Below are 18,062 nucleotides of genomic sequence, written 5' to 3' on the forward strand. Positions count from 1 at the left end.
AAGGAAAAAAATTTTTTCTATTTCTTTAATCTTGTATCTGTATGAGATGATGGATGTTCACTAAGCTTATTGTAGTAATCATTTCATGATGTATGTAAGTCAGTCTATTATGCTGGATGTCTTAAACTTACCCAGTGCTGTATGTCAATTATATCCCAATAAAAGTGGAAAAAAATTAAGGAACCATTGAGGTAAACTCAGGAAAGAATGACAAAAACAAAATATTTTGTGTATGTTGTATATATTCTCAGCCTCGGCCTTTGTACCCCCAACCAACTAACAAAACGGAATTTTGCCTTTACCTCCTCACCTGCGGATTTCTTCAACGTAGCTCTGGAGCTTCTGTGATAAAGAATTGGGAGAAATTTAAGAGGCATGTGGGAAAGAGGATGGGTATCGGGAGGTCTGGGTTAAATAGGGAGCAAGAGATTGAGGGAGGAACCCCAGAGCGCTAATGGGAAATAAGACAATGAAAGTGGGGAAGAGAATGTTCAGGAGAGTTTCTATGCCATGAGTTGGAGACTGTCCAGAGACATAGCAGTTCAATGCAATACTTGATTCTGGACTGGATCCATTTTAATAAAAGACTTCACTGTAACAATTGATTAAACTTGAATGAGGGGGGTCTGAGAATTAGATGGTAATAAAGTATCAATATTAAATTCCTGGTTTTTGATGGTTGCATTTTGTGTTCATAGGAGAATGTACTTATAGGATGTTGGCAACTTACTTTCCCACGGTTTACTCAGGAGAAAAAATGTTTTGCACTGTATGTGTAACTTTTCTGTTGATTTCTGCAATTTCTATAAATATGAATTTTCAAAATTAAAAAAGATATTGTACGAGTAAAAAGTTTTTAAGAGACACAAGTCGTGCAGCCATTATGGAAAACAGTATGGAGTTTCCTTAAAAAACTAAAAATAGACTTACCATATGATCTAGCAATCCCACTCCTGGGCATATATCCAGAGGAATCTGTAATTTGTAAAGAGACATGCACCCCAATGTTCACAGCAGCACTGTTGATAATAGCCAAGACATAGAAACAACCTAAATTGACAGATGATTAAATAGAAAATTTGTGGTATGTTTATAGAATGAAATACTACTCGGCCATAAAAAAGAAAAAAGTAATGCCATTTATAGCAACATGGATGGACCTGGAGATTGTCACACTAAGGGAAGTAAGCCAGAAAGGGAAAGAAAAATACCATGTGATATCACTAATATGTGGAATCTAAAAAAAGAGACACAAATGAACTTATTTACAAAACAGAAACAAACAGACATAGAAAACAAACTTATGGTTACCAGAGGGAAAAGGGGGTGGAAGAGGATAAATTAGGAGTTCAAGATTTGTAGATACTAACTACTGTATATAAAATAGATAAACAACAAGTTTTTACTGTATAGCACAGGGAACTTTATCCAATATCTTGTAGTAACCTATAATGAAAAGAATATGAAAAAGAATATACATATACATATACATATGACTGAAATATTATGCTGTACACCAGAAATTGACACACCATTATAAACTGACTATACTTCAATTTAAAAAAAGAGATACAAGTCAAAATTAGAGTGATTTCTTGATTACTTTGGATCACTGGAAAGTATTTCCTTGTATGAGTTGTGATTCAGAAACTAGGTTCTAAGATTTATTTGGCTGCAGCCAGTTGATTCTAAAGAATGTGTTAACAGTATTAAGTCTGAAAAAAGGGGAGTCAAGAGAGTAAAAAATTGTCAGTATATGCACCATAGAGTCAGGAGCTTTCTGAGAATAAGTTGGAGAGTAGAGAGAGAAAGCTTTTGTTCATCAGATGACCAAACTATTCTGGACTGAATCCATGTTTACCAAACAACTCTCTGGCTACAAGTTGGTTTTCCAGTTGTTGCAATTTTCTTGGCAATTAAATTCTTACATAAATAAATCAATTATCAAGTTGCTTTGTTTGTTTCCCATAAGTCTAATTAGCATGTGGAATCTGTGCCTCTGAATCTGCTCACCTCTGGGTACACTTGAAAAGTCAATTCTAATGTGATGCCACAGAGATAACTCTGTAAAGCCCTGTCTGATGGCCTGCTGGCTTCTGTCATTGCCACCTCTAGATCAATCCTCCTCTTTGTTATTTTTTGTGTTTGGGGGGTGGGTGGAGGGAGGTAATTAGGTTTATTTATTTATTTATTTTTAGAGGAGGTACTGTGGCTCAAACCCAGGACCTCCTGCATGCTAAGCGTGTGCTCTACCATTTGAGCTATACCTTCCCCCCCTCCTCTTTGTTATTGACCAGAGTATTTATTCTTTAGAAACTTGGACTCTACAGTTTAAAAAGAAATCCAAAAATTTCAAGCCTGGGGAGTGATTTTGCAGAGTTTCTTCAGCTTTCCTTGTGGTATTTTTTTTTTGGTACAGTGTGGATATATTAGATACACATTTTCTACCTCCCATAAGTTAGTAGATTAAGTAAATAAAGTTGAATGAGCCTAAGTTTGGTATCTTGACTTTATGAAAAATTAAAAAAAATTTTTTGTTTTTGTTTAATTTCATGTAGGAAACCTTTCTAAAGTGGGAGCCAGTTCTGTTCAATTAGCTTTAGAGAACACACAGAACATACCATGTTCAAGAGTATTTAATAAATCCTATTTTTTACTGAGTCATTCTGCATCCAAAACCTCTTATTCCCTTGAACCATTTGACTATCTTTCCCTCTGCTTTCACTGTCAAATCTCCTTAAGGCCAACATCCTCATTCAAGCCACTAACCTATCATAACTAGACTAATGCCATATAGTTTTTCCTGCTTACTCCCCTCCATCTATCCTATGCATATTCATTTCACTGAACACATATTTATTGAGAATTTACAATATGCCAACCCTTGACTTATCCTAAGACAGAACCAAGTCCGGCCTTTCTTCATCATTTAACCTCCTAAAGCATTGTTTTGCAAATGTCACTGCGTGTGCAAAAAATCTGTAATGTCTATTCATTAAAGTCACAGCTTCTTAACCTGAATTCCATGCCCCTTAATTTTATCTTAACTTCATCTCCCAATATTTTATTCAGTCCTACCTCTCCAACGTGGTCTGCTCCTCCTTCCTTAAACAATCCACTTATATGCAGATCTCCAAGTCCTTGTACCCTCCACCAGTTAGTTTTGTCCTACCTGGGGTGCTTTTCCTTACTCGTTTTTATTTAATTAATAACTTGATTCATTCTACAGATACTTGAGAATCTACTAAGTGCCCAGCTACTTCAGGAAAAAGACAATCTTCCATTTCCTCTAGAAAGTCTTTCATTTTCTACAGTTTTCTAATTTCAAGTGTCATTTGCTTAGCACAGAACAATGTGGTAGAAAGAGCTTGAGTCTGGCCCAGGAAAGCTGGGATTTAACCTCGAGCACAGATTCATTGTGTAAGCTTGCGTGAATCACTTTTCTGTCTGTTTCCTGGTAGGGGCAATTTTCAGCTCTAATAAACTTGGCCAGGAGGCAGCAAACCACTCTCAGGACCAAATCCGACCCACCACTTGTTTTTGTATGAACCCTGAACCAAGAATGGTTTTTACTTTTTAAAATAGTTGGTAAAGGATGCAAAGAATATTTTGTGACAGGTGACAATTATGTGCCATTCAAATTTGTGCCCCAAAGTTTTATTTGCACATGGTCACGCCCATTTACTTACTAAATTACAACAGAAATTTCATGGCCCGCCAAACTCCAAATTTCACTACTAGCCCGCACAGAAAAAGCTTGCTAATACCCGTCCTGGACTTCTGCCAGGATTGAGGTATCTACCTGGGTCAATGCTTAGGCCTCTGTGTGGGCTCACTCATTAGACTACAAGCCCTTATCTGCTTCCTCTGAGCGTGCTGCCTAGTTCACAGTAAGCTAAAACACCGGCTGCTGCAGGGATGCTCATTTACTAGGGAGGCAGGAAAATGATGTTTTAAGAGTCATATGGGTTGAAATCCCGACAGCTGGAGAAAGTTTATTCCCCTCTCTGTCCCTCAGTTTCCTCCTCTGTGGAATGAAGATGCAAGGAGGCCTGGTAGTGAGAACAGAATGAGATAAGATGTGGGAAGCACTTCGTCAGGTGTTATCAATCTTTCCCTGACTCCACGCGAGGAAGCACTGCGAGCCAGGCGGTGCGCGGGAGCAGCGCTGGGACGGGCAGAGTCTGCCCCGCGGGCGGCGCTGGGACCTGGGCGCGCGTCGCGCGCACCTGTCAATCAAGGCCGCCGTGGGGCGGGGCGGGGCGGTGCTTCCGCCTGCGCGTGGCCGTGCCGGGCCGCTCGGCGGCGCCCGGGACAGTCGGGAACCGCGCCCGCACCCGCCGGCCGCGCGGCCGGACCCGGGGGCGATGGAGCTGGAGCCCGAGCTGCTGCTGCAAGAGGCCCGTGAGAACGTGGAGGCGGCGCAGAGCTACCGGCGGGAGCTGGGCCAGAGGCTGCAGGGGCTGCGGGAGGCGCGGAGGCAGGTCGGAGGGCCGCGCCCGGAGGGGCGCTGCGGGCCCCGGGGAGGGCGCGGGGTGCCCGGCGGTGGGCGACGGAACGGAGGGCTCCGAGGGGTGGGAGCGTTCGGAAACTCTGAAGGAAGAAGGAATGGGTCTCTGAAGGTGAGGGAGACCTAGCAGGGTCTGGAATCCGGGAGGTGGGTTCTGCGCGGGGGTCGGGGGGAGGGGGTCTTGAGGGAAAGAGGCAAGTTTGAGGGGTGGAGCGTGAGGGGCGTTACCTAAACTGTGTGGGGCGGTGATGGGGATGGGGTGGGGCCGAGGTTGGGGAGCGCGAGGGACTAGAGCAAAATCCCAGGGCGTCACAGAAGGTAGTGAAGATTGAGAGTTGGGGGAGGTGGAGATTCTTTGGAAAACCTGCCATATGGATGGAGACTGGTTTTAGAGAGCTTGAGGGGAATGCGAGGCAGTGACCTGGGAAAAGATGAAAGTGGAAGCAAAATGGACATTGGAAGGGGAGAACTAGAGAGAGAGATGGAGCAGCTGTAGGGTTAACACTAAATGAATGGAATCAATGTCTGAAAGTAGTGCTTAATATCTCATGTGATTTTGAATGCATTAAAAAGATCATTTAGCGTGATCCCATTCTAGATAGTTTAGAATTTCAGGTGAAGCTGTGTTGGAAGGGCAAAAGAAGGAAAATGAAACCCTGGAGGGCTGAAATACAAGTGTAGGGGAATAGAAAAACAGATTTAAAGAGAGAAGTGCTGAAAGGAGAAGATACATATGCCTTCAAGTGACAGCAGTTATCTGTTCCCTGGGGACATGGTTATCAAAGATATGGGAAAGCCACCTGGTTTTGCTACACCCTGGAACATAAACAGAAAAAGATATAACCCCACTACAAATGTGTAGCTGGACAGATAATCCTCCAGCTACTATTAATTCAGGTGCTTAATACATGCTTTTTGAGTCAGTGGGATCCCATCTGAGTGGGATCATTTGAGGGAGTGAGAATCCATTCATCACTGAGTAGGATGTTTTCTGCTTCACACTTGTTATCTGTCTGTATTGTCATCCCGGTAACTCCCATGCTGCGTAGAATCTGAAAATGTACAACTGGCAGAGTAGTGCTGTGGTAACCGTGCCTTTGGATATTTTCATCATTAGGGATGCTCAACATGCTTTAGGTTTTATATCTTTAAAAATTCTTGTAGATTTTAAATGTAGGCCAGGCATCATTTGTAGTTTAGCAGCAAAGCTGGGAGCAAAATCTAGGTATGGTGATCCTGATTTGACAAATGCTTTTCAAGGCCTTCCAACACATTCATCATGATTTCCACTTGAAAATATCTGCATTATTTTTCCTGCTATTTTGAAATAGAGATTCTCAGGGGGGAGGGTATAGCTCAAGTGGTGGAGTGCATGCTTAGCACGCATGAGGTCCTAGGTTCAATCCCCAGTACCTCCTCTAAAAATAAATTAATAAACCTAATTACCATCTCCCCCCAAAAAAGACTAACAACAACAACAAAAAAGAAATAGAGGTTCTCAATCTAGGACATGTTTTAAAAGAGATTGAAGTGTCTCTTATATGGTTAATGTTTCAACCAGTTAAGATACCTTATATATGAGCAAGACTATTGCTTAACTGCATCAACAATTAAGAAACAGTAGAGTTGAAACTAAATGAATAAACTTAGCACCTGGGAGTAGTATTTAAGTAATTGATCTTGAACGTGTGCTATTGAACAGAGTGAAAAATAATTCAGTATGATCCCATCCTAAACGGTTTATATTCAATGTCCAAACCTACATTTTAAATTCTGTGTATGATAGCTTAAATAGAGGACATACTTTCCTATAATTTAGTGGACTTTGGCATGGAGTTTCATTTTGTTTTTGAGGCCCGTTGTCTTGGGGGCTTGAGACAGAAAACACTAAGAGAACATCCATTCCACTTAGGTTCTTGATGACACTGCCTTCTGACTACACTGTAGCTCTCGTGAACTGGAATGTATTTTGTGCCAGTTACAACAGCTTCTCGTTCTAAAAGTTTTGATTCTCCCTGAAAGCTAATTCTAGTGCAAGGTACACATTTGGGTTTGTGGACGAAGTCCTCTGTCAACTTGCGTTTTAAGGAAGGTCTTTGTTACAAAAATGTTATCAAAATAAGCAGCTGCTTTTGCTTAGTGGTTAGGATATTTTTAGGGTTCCAGTCATTTTCAGAGTAACTACATGAAATATACGGCTTTTTAGTCAAAGATTTTGCATGGGGCAAGGATGAGACAGCCAAGAAGGAGGATGGTTCTTTTGTGTAAGTTTTTTACTTGCTGGTTTTATTTCCTTTTGGCATATGACTTTTTAACTTTTATTTATTTATTTATTTATTTATTTATTTATATTTTTTGTGGGGGGGAGAGGTAGGTAGTTTTACTTTATTTTTAACGGAAGTGCTGGGGATTGAAACTAGGACTTCGTGCATGCTAAGCAGGCGCTCTACCACTGAGCTATACCCTCCCCCCTGGAATATGACTTTTTTACTGATATATAATTTACATGCCATAAAATTCATGCCTTAAAATGTACAATTCAGGAGTTTTTAGTGTACTTGCAAAGTTGTGTATCCATCACCACTTATTCCAAAGCATTTTCATCACCTGCAAAAGAAACTCCACACCCGTTAGCTGTCATTCTCCCAGCCCCTGATAACCACTAAACTACTTTGTGTCTCTGTTTGGATTTGACTATTTTTGACATGTCATATAAATGGAATCATACTGTATGTGGCCCCTTGTGCCTAGCTTCTTTGACTTAGGCATAATGTTTTTGGGGTTCATCCATGCGGCAGTGTGTATCAGCACTGCAGTCCTTTTCATGGCTGAGTAATACTCATTGTATGGATATACTACATTTTATTTATCCAACCATCAGTTGATAGACACTTGGGTTATTTTCGCCGTTAGCTATTGTGAATAATGTTGCTATGAACATTCATGTACAAGTTCTCATGTGGACATGTTTTCAGTTCTTCTAGTATATGCTCAAGCATTGCTGGGTCATGTGGTAACTTAGTTGAACGTTTTCAAGAACTCTTGGCATACTTTGTATCTTTGCTTTTGTTTCTTACTCTTTAAAAATCTCTCATGAAATTTGCCCTGTTAGGAAATCATGTCTGTGAAAGCTTAGAAGGAACAAGAGTAACAATCTTTTAAGTCATTTTGTCAAAAACAACTGCCAGCATGTAGCAGTTTCTCCTCTTGTGGTTAAGTTTTAGCCCTACCCTCTGTCTTGAGAGAAAAGGAAGTTCTATGTAGGAAAGAAGGGTAGTGTGTAACTCTTACCCTTGGAATAAGTTAAAGTCTCAAGAGATACTCATTATCTTCAGGAAATCAGATAATGTTTATAGCCAGCCTGACCAAACTGATGTTGAAATCATTAAGAATAGTTCTTTATAGCTCCTTGGAATCCTTGGTACTAAGATGTAAATACCAAAGAAGTTAACTCCCACTCTCCTTAAATACTCATTTGTTCATTCACTCAATAAATATGTATTGGGTGCCTCCTGTGGGTCAGAGATAGTTCTAGGTCCTAGAAATACTGTGATCAGGGAAACAGACCACTGCTCTCATGGATTTACTCTTTCCTTTGGTGGCTAATCATTACTCTTCCCCCTAAAAACAAAACAAATAGGAGAAACCTAAATTCTTGTGTATTCACTTTTAGATTTCACTTCCATTGTGTTTTTTCTCACTTGTTTATTTCTGTAGGGTTGACTTTCCTGCTTGTTCTAAGTTGAGATAGCTAATCAAGATGTCAGACAGTACTTCTCAGCAATAAAGAAATAGTAAAATAATGCCATTTGCAGCAACATGGGTGGACCTAGAGATCATCATTCTAAGTGAAGAAAGCTGGAGAGAGAAAGAGAAGTACCATATAATATCACTTGTATGTGGAATCTGAAAAAAAAGAAAAAAAGACAAATGAACTTATTTACAAAACAGAAACAGACTCGTAGACATAGAAAACAAACTTATAGTTACGAGAGTGGGGGAAGGGATAAATTGGGAGTTCGAGATTTGCAGATACTAATTACTATGTATGAAATAGATAAACAAGTTTCTACTGTATATTCAATATCTTGTAGTAACCTATAATTAAAAACATGAAAATGGATATGTATATGTATATGTATGACTGGACTATTATGCTGTACACCAGAAATTGACACACCATTGTAAACCGACTACTTCAATTAAAAAAAAAAAAGATGTCAGATAGTGATGTCAGCTGGCCAGTCAGATACGTCTCACCGAGTGACACTAGGTGGATGACTTTGCCACTGTCTGGGGCCTAGTCCTTAATTTTTACAGGTCCAAAAACTCCATCTCTGTACATTATCAAAGGGGAATTAGTTTGAGGTACTGGAGGTGCCAACAGTACCAGTGTTCTCGACTGTGTACAGTTATTGTTCAGTCTATAAAATGATTGTGTTGGCCTTCATGCGTTAGTGTGGTCCAGTGTCTCTCAGGGCATGGACAAGAGCATGTCTTTGCTCTTTCAGAGTAAAGGGTCAGATCTTGGTACCTAATTAAGATACTCTTTGGTTAGGACCCTGCCCAGCTGTGGCCAGTGGTGTCCTTTTGATCCTTGCTACTGCAAGCGTGGGCCATGACTGCAGCCGTAGTATTATGACCAGAGAGCTTGTGAAGAATGCAGAAATCAGGCCCCACCTAGACCTACTGGATTGTCATCGGCACCTTAACGAGATCACCAGGTGTGACGTGTGTGCCCATTGAAAACTGAGACACACTGCCTTAGAGTATACCAGTAGCGCTTCACTAGCTCTCTAACAGTTTCTGTAGTTTAATCTAAACCATAGGTGTGCTGTTGTAAATTGCTGTGGTTCATCCTCAAGATTAAAATAGTTTGAAACAGTGTAGGTTTGTTAATTACACAATGACAGACAAGTGAATAACGGACAGTCTCAAGCCAGCGCTTGTCCTCGTATGTCTTAACACCTGTAGTGTGGCCATTTGTGTCTCATAGTATTTTCTTTTGGACTTTTTAATAGTTGATTGCAGATAATTTTTTTGATGTTTTAACTAGGAATCTTGATATTTCTAATGCACAATACCAGGTTCTCTGTAGATTGTTATTCCTACAGGATTTGAAAACACATACCATGCTAGTTAAAGACCGGAACAGATAGAGAGCTCAGCAGGGGAAAAAAAAGTTATTTCAGAAAACCAGGGCAGGAAGTCTTAGTAGCTCAGCAAAGAAAGCTATTATTGCTTCTTTTATCTCCCACTTCCCCTTCTGATACCCGTTTTCAAAACAGTCCAAAAATCTGTTTGAAAATAATTTGTTACTGCAGTGGTAATTAAAATGTCCCTATTATAGCATCCTGAGAAGAAGTTAAATCAAGAACAGATGAAATAGTTTGAAAATAACCCATAATTCTACTTCTTACAGACAACCGTTAACATTTTGGTGTATCCTTCTAAACATACTATTTTGCCAAAGTGAAAGACTACTGTATATGCAACTTCATATCTGGGCTTTTTGTTGTTGTTGTTGTTAACATTATATCGTAAGCATGTTTTATGAAACATTTCCCATGTATGGTCTAATTTTTAATGCAGAGGTGCATCGTCTATCACATAGGTGCTTAGGGAGCGTTTGTTGGTGGTGGGCTGACACGTATTGACTCAGAAATGCCAAAATACTGGAAGCAAAGCTCTACAAGCAAAACTGAATAACCACCAAAGGGGAAGAAAGCTGCACGTGTATTTGTGTGCAAAAGACCACGTGTTTACGCTGGCTATTCGATTATCTTTTCTCAAGCAAATCTTTTCACAAATTGTCTTTAAATACAACGCTCTGAAAGCTGCTGCTTGTTGAGTCCAAACCCCACTTGAAATATAGTAGGATATAAAAGGGAGTTAAAGCAAGCGTTCGGAATCAATCATGTTAAACTCAGGGATGTTCGTTGAAAAGTGTGTGTCACAGAGGTGCCCAGTTTCTCTCTGTGTAGACAAAGTTTTTTCAGTGTAGAGTGTAATGTATATATAATTTTAATAGAGAAGAATATTCTTGTTACTAGACATCTGGTAAATAATATGGTTAGTTTGTGATCTAAAAAGCTAAACAAAGTAGGACAGGCTTGTATTGCTGAGGGGTATTCATGGATCACTTTTATTTGCAATTATTTCTCTTAATTCCCGCTTGTCCCTGTCATGAGAACTTGAGAAAACTTAACTTTCCTGACCCCTCATTTTCCTATCTATACAGTGACAGTAGTACCTACTTTACTTGGCCAGTGTGGGCATTAAAATGAGAAATGCACTTAAAATGTTTCGCTGTATTTAAAATGTTTAGCCCAATGCTTGGGACGTATGAACTGCTTAATAAATTTTAGCCATAATAATAATACCACCAAATACTGTCATTATTCAAGGTGACCTCCCCTACTTCTCCAAGTGGCAACTTATTCTTTAACTTTCTCCTACTTTCTTTCCCAGCAGAATAACCTTTTTGAGCTCTGATGGCTGTTTGTGGCTGTCCCACTTGTATAAGAATTCAGTAGTTTTAATTTTAGTTACGTCTGCTTACAACTATCTCCTTTACTAGACTGACAGTTTTTTGAGGTCAGGATCATGCCTTATTCATCTTTCTGACCACAATTCCTGGCACATACTAGACCTTCATAAATATTGGATGAGTGCCTCTATGAATGCTGTGGGTGTGATTTTGCAGACTTTCATTTTAGCTTGTTCGTGGTCTTGCACCCTATTCAGTGATGCAGGTAATCAAGAATTAAACATTTGTTTTGTCATACGGCTTGGTTATTTGTTGCTACATAATAAACTATGCCAAAGCGTAATGGCTTAAAAAGCAATGACTTGTTTAGTATTCTGGGATTGACTGGGGCTCAGTTGGGCAGTTCCCTGGATTTTGCTGGCACCTCTCATGTAATTGCAGTCAGATGGCAGCTGAGGCTGGAATGTTCAAGATAGAATATTCACTTCCCTGTTTGGAGCCTTATGTGGTAGCAGGACTCAATTGGACCGCTGGCATGGCTGGGCCTGGATGCCAGTCTCTCTTCCTCCTGCCCCTCACACTCTTCTCCGCCTCCCACTTTTTCTCTCAAGAAAGAAAAGCATGCTGTTTTCGTGGGGGCTAATGACCCCACAAAGTGCAGAAGCGGAAGTTGCCAGGTTCTCTTAAGGCAGAGGCCTGGGACTGGCACAGCATCAGTGCCTCTCTGTAACTGTGCACGAGGGACTGCACTGCCAGGCCCCAGCCCAGCCTGTGTTCTAGGAGAGAGGTCTCTGTGAGGCTGAGTACCAGGAGCCGTGGCTCGTGGTTCGTTGGTAGTCAGTGACATAACAGACTGCTGAATCCTATAATAAAGAGTTTCTTCTTGAAAGTTTTCAAATAAGCATTAAAAAAAAAAAAAGCCTTACTGTAAGAGAGACAAGAAGGAAATGTAGCAAGGCTTGTGAGTCCATTCATGAATCCGACAATTCAAATTCTCTGCCACTTGACCCGCTTTGTGATGTGGGCAGGTTCATCTGACTCCTATGCCACTCACACGCAGATGATTTCTTCATAGGGTTGTGGTAGAGTTTGAGAGAGACCATGGGTATAACACTAGTAAGTGGTCAGTAGATGGTACTGTTCCTGTATTGTTATTTTTGCCATTATTATTACTTTTAATGACTAATGTCTTAGTGTCAGTGTGAAGACAAATAGCTAATGCAGTACATTTTGTATGAACTGAGAAGAAATATTTTGGTTAGCTTCTTCAATTTCAGTTGACTATTTTGTATCTTTACTTTGCCTAATTTTTTTTTTTGAATTTAAAAAATTTTTTTGCAGGGAGGTAATTAGGTTTATTTATTTATTTATTTATTCTTAGAGGAGGTACTGGGGATTGAACTCAGGACCTTGTGTATGCTAAGCATGTACTCTACCACTTGAGCTATACTCTCCCCACTTGTCTTTAATTTTTGATTCCTGTGTTCTTGTTAGCTAATAGTAATAGTGTTTAAAGTCAGTCTCTAATTTAAAAATAGTTTTAGTTTCTGATAAGCAAAGCAATTGGGAAAATAAATTCTTAGCGTAAACTTGGAGGATAAAAATTCCTTTCTTCAATAAAGTCATGAAAATGCATGTTTTGGAGGCAGTAGTGGAGATCCAGATACTTAATTTCCTGAAACACACGTTATATTACTATTATAAATAGAGCAAATGTATATTGCCACTTAAGACCAGAGATGTCTTAAAATCAGATCCTATATAGATTTTGTGACATTTTAGTAGCTGACCTCTAGAGGAAAATGTATCAGTCACTGTTGCTTTGGAGAGCTGTGAAGTATATATTTAATAGGCTTTTGCATGGCTTAGGATTGATGTATAAACTTGATTTTTTGGCATTTGGGGAAACCTGTCCTCATGTCAAAACCTAAGAAATGCAATTGCTTTGGAATTAGAGTCAACTGTAGTGGAAGTTTTGTATGTACATTTTAATGGTCTGTTACAGTAGAGGTTTCAGTTCTGAATATTATTAACCAACATAAACAATGTATATTACAGTTTCCTTTTTGAGGCCTTGTGTTGTGTGTCATTTGTATTCTTCTTAAGTGTACTTTGTTACACACCTTCACGGTTGTTTTGCCCTGCCCCATTGTCTATCACAGGATTCTTTCTGCAAGGGCAAGAAATACATGTTACAGCAGGAAGTGTCCTCAGCCAATACAGAAGTTACCAGTTTACTGGAACTCTTTAAAATGGGGTCTGTCAGTACTGAACAGCCTGGTGCAGGGGAAAGCCCTTGGTCCTTGGAGTCAGACTGTTTCTGGCACTGGGAAGCTGTGGGGAAGGTATTCGACTTCTTTGAGCCTTGCCTTCTTCAACGTAGACAGTACAGACTCGCCTCTCAGAGTTATTGGGCAACTTTATTGAGCTAACAGGGAGCACGCTGGACCCTGGTATCACATCAGACACACAGAAATTCACTCAGCAGTGAAGACCGCATTTTACAATTACTTTCATCAAAGCCAAGCAGATGATCTTGATTAGTTGCATGATTGGATTAAAGGTGACTGTGGCTTTGCATTATGAACTATTTCAGGGAAGAAAATGATGCCAAGGTAGTGTCAAGTTTGAAACAGCGGTGGTCAGGAATCTGTGAACCCAAATGGCTCAGATTAACAATGAAATTATAGGAACTGGAATTAGAAACGGTTTCTCCCTTCACTGGCCCATTTACTGCTGTGTGTTCACACACTTCCTTTTTTTTTTTTTTCTGAGGTTCTGAAACAAAAACAAAACGGAATGAGGCTCTGCAGCAGCTGAAGGAGCTTTTGAATTCTTTCTAAAGAGGAAACTGACTTTACCTAACCAGTGCACTTCCTGTGTGTGCGGCGTCCGTTAAGGAGCCAGGCGGGACCTTGCTGGTATAGCTCTGGACTGCAGAGTTTCCTCTCGGTGGTGGGGGTGCGATCTGTAGTTAAGCGTTTGACATGTTGTCTTCACTTATTCTGGTGCCTGTAAGGTCTGTATGAGTCACCTGGGGATCTTACTTCCGATGCACGTTCTGATCTAGTGGTTCTGGGTGGGGCCTGAGCATCTGCATTTCTAACAATGTTTCAGGTGATGTATCCAAATCACACCTCATTGTCTCCCTGGTTCTTTTTAAAAGGTCTTAAAGGCATACATGGTTAACTTAATTTTATTAAACAACATGTATTTGCTAGGTGCTGCTCTCAGGAATCCCACAGTTGAATGATACACCAAATCAAATACATTTTGAGTTTACCCCCAGCGTTTTTAAAATTTTGACTTGGATTTAGAAGTTCTTGAGCAAGTCTACATAGACTAGTGAACAATTAAACTTAAATTAGGATTTCTCTTTTTCTTCATAATTAGAGGAACTCTCTTACTGCACACATACCATTGTAACTTACATTCGTGTCAAAAGGAGAAAAAATTCTTTACTTTATCTGCCCACCCCAGCCAGTTAACACCCCCTCCCCATCCTTTTGTTCCCTTGTGTATCTTTGTAGTCCTTAGCATGGACATCTTTTGTTTTTGCATGGTTGAGAATGTTTCTGGAAAACAATTTTGCATTCTGCTTTTTAAGTTTAGTGTTAGAGAATAAAAAGAAAGCTTTCTAAATTTCTCTTAACTGTTGAAATATTCTGCTTTATCCATGTTTTGATGTGTTCTTTTCTTGGTGGATTTTTCTTGGGCTTCAGATACTCTTGCTAAGGTCAAGTTAGCAAAGGGGCAGGGTGGTAAACATAACATGTCATAGGAAACTAATATAATATCTTCAAAGTAGAATATGTGTTTGCTTTAATTCAACTGAGTGTTTGTCTTGAAGTTAGAATTTCCCTGTTGAGTGAGAAAAAGGGAATTGTGTGTTATCTGTATTCCTTAAAAAAAAAATCTAGTGTCTGTACGGTCAACTGATTTGTTTTCAAAATAGTTGTGAGTTGTAAAGATTTTCCTGTCGTGTCCTAGAACAGCAATTCTTAATCTGGGCTCTGTGGACCTAGGATAGTGTTTCTCAAAACATGGGCTACAAAATCACAGGAGTGCTTGTGAATAAGAACTCTGTCCATACACTCCTCTGGCCCCTTCTCCAAGCTGGTTCTGGGTGGAGCCCTACAATCTGAATTATAACAGGCAGTTTATGTGATTCTTCTGCAAACCAAGTTTCAGAATTACAGCTCCAGGCAAGCCATGGTTGAGATTTGAGGGCATTTGTAAGCTCTGAAATTTAATACATTTCTTTTAGTTAGGGATTATTCATTTTTTTTGGGAAGAAGGTATATGAACTTCTCATTGAGATTCACAGAGAGGACCATGACTCAAAAAGGATGAAGTCATTGTCCCAGAGGTGTGTTTTCCTGAACATTTTCTGCCTTTTATGAGCCTTGTGGATTTTAAATAAATTCTCAGTGTTCTTTTAGCATAATAAGGGCCTTTAGTCCTTTAGTGTGTGTTTTTTTTTTTGTACTATGGCTTTTTAGACTACCATTCTTTACTTCTTTAAAGTAGAATGAATTTTAATCCCTGCTTAATTTAAAATTTTTTTTGAACTGAAACATACTATTTCTAAGAGCTACTTTGTGTAGATACTACTTACTTTTATATTTATTTATTGAGAACACCGATGTGCCAGTTACTTTACCAAGTGCAGTACATAGGTTGTGTTTATTTAACCCTCACAGCAGCTCCATGAGGTAAGCATTAGTATATTCATTTGACAAATAAGGGAGTTGAGACATGGTGTGCTTAATTAACTTCACCAAACTGACATCGTCTGTGAATGAGGGGACCCATCCCGTCTCACCTGAGGGCCAGTTCTACTGCAGTCATATGCGCACAGATGACTCACATCTGGTTTATCAATAAATAGAAGGTGATGATTGTGCAGTGCCTTGAGATTATTATGCGTTGATGCCTGTGGATTAGCCTTTTCCAGAGAGTCTCATTCTGAGTTTTTATGTTCTTTCTTTTCAGATCAGAGAGAGTGCATCCCAGACAAGAGATGTCCTCAAACAGCATTTTAATGATTTAAAGGGAACCCTTGGGAAGCTCTTGGATGAACGATTGGTGACCCTTTTGCAAGAGGTGGACACCATTGAACAGGAGACCATTAAACCACTAGATGACTGCCAGAAGCTGATTGAGCATGGCGTCAACACTGCAGAAGACTTAGTCCAAGAAGGTGGGAGTCTGGGAAGCCCTTTGCCCCTTTGCCGCTTTCTCAGGGTACCAGCAGGCTTCCGGCCGTCTGCAGGGTGCTTGGGCTGTTCGTACCTTGGGGCAGTTTGTAATATAGGATGGCAGGTGCACAGTGAGGTCTCCTAGGGTTAAGTGCCATCAGTGTGCTAATTATAATCGTTTACAAAGTGGTAAGTGCCATTAATGTGCTAATTATAATCATTTACAAAGTAAGGAGGAGTAAATGATTTTTCTCAAATGTTCTATGCTAAAATCTCATTTGCTTGTGAACACAGCAGTTTTACCGTCATTTTGAGTCTTCACATATTTTTCAAAGTGTTGATGGCTTATTGAATTTAATTTCATTGTTCCTTTTAGAAGGTTAAGGAGTAGGGTTGGTGTTTACTTCTCAGATTGTGGTGGTTCTGTTCCTTAGTCAGTTGTTTTGGTTAAAGTGTGTCCAGTTCTTGCCTTGGTTCCTTCCTGCCTTCATGTCTACCTCTGTTCCTTCCTTCCCTCCCGTAGGTCTTTGTCAGGTATGTTAAATAAGAAGGTAATAGTTCTGCCCTTTCAGGTTCACAGCGCAGTGAGAGAGGCATACATGATGAGAGAGATCTAAGACCTTGTGGGAGCACAGAAAGGGAGGTGCTCAACTCTGGAACAGTATAGAATTGCTTTCCGTAGGAGGAGTTCCGCAGAGTCTTAGGAAATTTATCAAGCAGACAAAGGAGGAAAAGGAGGTAAAAGAAAGTGCGACTGGAAGCAGAAATAACGTCCTGAGTGAAGTGAAGAGTGTTCCTGGGATGTGTTGAGGTATTTGAGGCAGCAGAATTACACAGTCAGATTTGCAATTTTTTTCAAATATTTTTTATTGAGTTATAGTCATTTTACAATGCTGTGTCAAATTCCAGTATAGAGTACAATTTTTCAGTTATACATGAACATACATACATCCATTGTCACATTCTCTTTGGCTGTGAGCCACCACAAGATCCTGTATATATTTCCCTGTGCTACACAGTACAATCTTGTTTATCTATTCTTCATTTTGAAATCCCAGTCCCTTCCCACCCCCCAGATTTGCATTTTTAAAACATGACACTGCCTACCGTTCAGAGGCTGTATTAGAGGTTGTGAAGAAGCAGAATAGCTGATTAGAAAGTTGTGGCAGGAATCTGGATGGGGAGTGATGCAGGTGAAGATGAAGCAGAGCTGGCTGTAAGATTTTTCGGAGATAGAATTATTGGTGATTTTACTGAGCAGTAAGTGTTGATTATTGGGGATTGCCTGGTTATAGGATGGAGGAGAAAGGGCAGGATTTAGGATGACCCAAAGCTGTCTGATTTTAGATGATCAGTGAGTGAATGGTGCCATTTACTAACACAGGAAACAAAGGAAGAAGGTGGGTAGTTAGACAGTTGGTTTGGGGCTTGTTGAGTTTGAGGTGCTGAAGATGCCAGGTGCTGGGAATGTGGGTGTGATGCTCAGGAGAGAGGTCACACCTGGAGATGTCAGTATGGCAATGAATGGTGTGTACATCCCATCTGAATCCATGGGAATAAATACAACCATCAAGAGATAGTGTTGAGAAACTTCTTTTCAGTATGAGAAGAGAAGACTACAGAAGGTAGAGCTCTGAGGACTGCCACCCTTTAAAAGGCAGGTAGGGAGAGGATCCAGGGAGGCAGACCACATACCATCCATTCTGCATTGAGTTCTGTGAGCGGCTTAGGATACAATATGCGTGGCTCCCAGGTCTGTCAGTCCAACTGGAAGTTAGTCCCCTTTTTAGTCTCACTTAGACTATGGCACTAGGTGGAAGAGGGTATACCTCAGTGGTAGAGCACGTGCTTAGCATGCACG

The 18,062-nt window shown here is 40.2% G+C and overlaps 1 protein-coding gene across 1 annotated transcript in view; it reads left to right on the top strand.

The window, feature by feature from the left end:
* Positions 1-4,266: 4,266 nt before the first annotated feature.
* The window catches only part of CRLF3 (cytokine receptor like factor 3), a 32,307-nt gene continuing 18,511 nt past the window's right edge, over positions 4,267-18,062 (top strand). The window contains exons 1-2 of the mRNA XM_072938954.1: positions 4,267-4,484; positions 15,996-16,203. Of these exons, the coding sequence (XP_072795055.1) occupies positions 4,368-4,484; positions 15,996-16,203 (325 nt within the window). The 5' untranslated portion in view covers positions 4,267-4,367. The remainder of the gene's footprint in view (positions 4,485-15,995; positions 16,204-18,062) is intronic.

The sequence above is a fragment of the Vicugna pacos genome, chromosome 16 (genome assembly GCF_048564905.1).
Source record: "Vicugna pacos chromosome 16, VicPac4, whole genome shotgun sequence".
Taxonomy (NCBI): Eukaryota; Metazoa; Chordata; class Mammalia; order Artiodactyla; family Camelidae; genus Vicugna; species Vicugna pacos.